At 28.5% G+C, this 4,116-nt stretch overlaps 1 protein-coding gene across 1 annotated transcript in view; it reads left to right on the top strand.

Annotated features, from left to right (window-relative positions):
• The window catches only part of LOC106687267 (farnesol dehydrogenase), an 11,967-nt gene continuing 7,851 nt past the window's right edge, over positions 1 to 4,116 (top strand). The window contains exon 1 of the mRNA XM_014431039.3: positions 1 to 216. Coding sequence (XP_014286525.1) covers positions 85 to 216 — 132 coding nt within the window. The 5' untranslated portion in view covers positions 1 to 84. The remainder of the gene's footprint in view (positions 217 to 4,116) is intronic.

The raw sequence follows: 4,116 nt of genomic DNA, 5'->3' as shown, positions 1-4,116 counted from the left end.
GATAATTCTCACGCAGACAATGATGTTATCATCAGAGGTACTATAAAACGGAAACAGTTGAGCTTGGCCGCAGCTATAGAACAGATGGAAGCCCTAAAACAGAGAGTTGCTGTGGTGACTGGAGCTAGCGAGGGGATAGGAGAGGCCATCGTACGCCGGCTGGCTGCGGAGGGGATGAAGGTGGCAGCTCTGGCTAGGAGGATTGATAAGCTGACGGTAAGGAAACAGAGTATAAGAGTAACAGGACGTATACCGAGGTGTAGACGGGAAGATAAAATAAATATTAAAACAAATAATGACGATTTTAATAGGCTATGCGGGTGGGGGAATAGGAGAGCTGTCATCCCTTTTTCATAATCTGAAATTTGGGAAGCTTTAGGCTTGACAATATATTTCATAATTATTCCAAAATATAGAAAAAAATTGCTTATAAAAATTATTCAGAAAGTCTAGAAAACGTTTAGGCGAATTTCAGTGAGTTCTCTTCAGACCCCTGGTATGTTGGGAAATCTTGTTGACATTGTTGGGAAATTTCAAATTTCGAATTTCGAAAGAAATTATAACTAATATACTAGTTTTACAAATATCACTCTCGTTATTACAACTCGTCCTTTGAATTGAACACTGGGACTTGTGGGATTTCTCAAATCATCATATTATGTAATAATAGGTTGCATAATACTGTAAAAATGAAAACATTCTAATCTATTGTTGGCTGAACAACAAGAAATAGTGTTTGTTTTGTTTGATGTTCTCTTTATGATGTTATTCAACATGTGTTAAGTGCCTATTTGGTTAGAGGTGGGCCAGCTAAAATCGATCATGAGGAGTCGTAATAAACTATTAAAAAGACGAATAAGGTATTTTCTTTAAATATCAATAACGTACAACTAATATCACTATAAACACAATAAATTTAAAATCAGATTCATTCTTCTAATATTACCGAAATTAATAATACAAGAGCCGGGAAGAAAAAAAAAGGTAGTTATTTCACCCCCATTTTTTATTACTTTAATGGAAACTATGTATAATTACTAGTCTAAACTGACGAGTCTGCCAAGTATCGGTAGGGGGAAATAAAAAATGACGGCTGTTTCAATTACTTAAAAAACATTATTTTTTCATACAGAGCACTATATTTTAAAAAATACCAACAACAGTAGAAAATCTAAAAAAAAACCATTATTTGAAGAAGAGTAAACTTGCTAAAATATTAGCCCTAATAGAGCTATTTACGTTCAGTAGTATTAGCTTTTAAAAAAGCAACACTACTTAAAAATGTACAGAAAGATTAGGGGTTAGTTAATTTATTTTGAGAAATCTATATCTCAGGTACTAAGTGACGTATAGACGTCTATTAGCACTCAAATTAAAGCTAGTTTAATGTAATATACAGTAGTTTATGACCTATAGCCTTGTAGGAATAATAGTCTTCATGATATTAATATAAATAAATTGATTTATAATTGTTCGAATTAAATAAGTTTGGTTTATGAAAAGTTTTATTTCAAAAACCATAGGGCAAACAGATGTTCGTCAGCACTGAAATTGAAGCTTAATTTACAATAAAATAGTTTATACCGTTTACCTTTGTAGGAGGTTTTTATGATATTCGACAAAATAAATTCACAAAATGTTAATTTCTAGTTGTTCGTATAAAATGTTTGAATTTTGATCAAAATATATCTCTGGATCCATGAGACGCACATATGTCTGCCAACAATCAAAATAAAGGAAATTTAACTTACTATAAAGTAGTTTATGACACTTATCTTCATGATAGTAGTTTTTATATCAGCATATAAATATAAATTTGGCAAATGAAAATTTGTCCAAACAACTGTAAATCAATTTATTTTTGCAAACATCTTCAAAACTTCTACTTCTACTTCTACGAAGATAAACTATATAAACTAATTTATAACCCATTAATCTAGCTTTAATTTGAGTACTAATAGACATCTGTACGTCAAATGTTTTTGAGGTATAGATTTTTCAAAATAAATTTACAAACTATTCATCTTTCATCACGTTCTGTACAACATTTTTATGAAATGTTGCTTTTTAAAAAGCTATATATCGAGAACTATTGAACGTAGATAGCTCTATTAGGGCTTATATTTTAGCAAATTTACTTTACTTTAAATGATGTTCTCTTAGAGTTTCTATTGTTGTTGGTAGTTTTAAAGATACATAGCTCTAAAAATTAATTATTTTTAACGTTTTGTAACAGCCACCATTGTTTATTCCCCCTACGCATACTTGGCAGACTCATCAATTTTGATTAGTAATTATACATAGTTTTCATTAAAGTAATCAAAAATTGGGGATTATGTACTATAATGTTTATAAAGTACGAAATATAGAGATGCGACATTACAATTTTAGTAAACATGGAACGAAAATATGGATAGTTTTGCAATATGTAGAAACAGTGGTTCGATATATCAGTAAATACAATGGTATTTGGATAATTGGGCTTCAATATTTTTAATTTCTGAAAAAGAAGAAGGCCTGTATTGAATGGTAGGAGAGGGGAATATAAATTTACTAGCGTTAGATTTTTAATAGCTACAATTAAATATTTATATTCACAAAAAAAATATTAATTTATTAATACTTACAATTAATAAAAAAATTAAAAAAAAACATATTGATGGAAAACTCAGAAAAACTATTTAAATTTATTAAGCATAAAAAATATTAAAGAGGAAGGAAGACAATAAATATTGATTTCATTACTTAAAATCTGTCAAAGTATTAACATCTATTACTAAAAAGGCTAGTAGGAGTATAGACCTATAACTAGGAGATAGAGACCTATAACTAGGAGCTATTATTGACTGGTTATTGCAGAACATATTTCTAAAAATATATAAAAAAATAATATCAATTACTCATGAAAACACAGACCCCTATAAAAGTAGCTAAGGTTACATGAAACCATTATCTTATCAGTCAATTTATTAAAAGTGTACCTGGACGTTGTTTAGACACTGATAAACTTATTCATTTTTTCTTATATAACTATAGATATAAGTAATTATGTTGCTAAGTGTTTTGATTTTATTTACTCATTTATGATTAAAAAAAAAAGTAAGAGGTGAATTCTATGTAATTATTAGTAGAAATAGTAATATTTCTTAAGATATGAAATATATTTATCCATGATTGTGATTTCAACATTAAGTTAAACTTCCATGAAACCACAAGAAATTTAATTCGTCGCAAAATTTTCTATAAATTGACCTAGAACTGGACTAGATATGACGAGTGTTGGAATTTTTAGTTACATAAAATAAAACGCAGTTTTGAAATAAAAGTGTAAATTATAAGCTAACATAGTATGGTTATTATTTATCAAAGAAATCTGTCGATAAATAATAAACAATAAGGTCTATTTAATTCAATAAATATTAAATAAATAACACATGTATTATAACTTATTGTAATCTGAATTTTACAATAAGGGTTGTGATAAAGTTTTAACAAGTGACTGTGATAAATGGATTTTAATTTTTTTTTTTTAATGTAAAAGTTGACTAATTAGAAATTGTTGTTGTGGCCTGGGCAGAATAGCCTGCATGAAGTTGAGTGTTTAAATATTTTTAGTTCCAATATTGTATTAAGATGTCCCTGAGAATGGCCGGATTGGCCGAAACGTCGGAGTATAAGGAACATAAAATGCGTTGAGACAAAAATGGATAAAAATTTAATTATTTATTTAAACAGTATTAACCAGTCTCAAGAAAGTTAAAGATTATAAACACATATATTATAACTTATTGTAATCTGAATTTTACTATAAGGGTTGTGATAAAGTTTTAACAAGTGATTGTGATAAATGGATTTTAATTTTTGTTTTTAATGTAAAAGTTGACTAATTAGAAATTGTTGTTGTGACCTGGGCAGAATAGCCTGCATGAAGTTGAATGTTTAAATATTTTTAGTTCCAAAATTGTATTAAGATGTCCCTGAGGATGGCCGGATTGGCCGAAACGTCGGACTTATAAGAAAAATAAAATGCGTTGAGACAAAAATGGATAAAAATTTAATTATTTATTTAAACAGTATTAACCAGTCTCAAGAAAGTTAAAGATTATAAACACATAT

This window comes from Halyomorpha halys, unplaced genomic scaffold, assembly GCF_000696795.3.
Source record: "Halyomorpha halys isolate HHAL.00 unplaced genomic scaffold, Hhal_1.1 Scaffold939.1, whole genome shotgun sequence".
NCBI lineage: Eukaryota > Metazoa > Arthropoda > Insecta > Hemiptera > Pentatomidae > Halyomorpha > Halyomorpha halys.
This window is presented reverse-complemented; position numbering and strand designations above follow the sequence as displayed.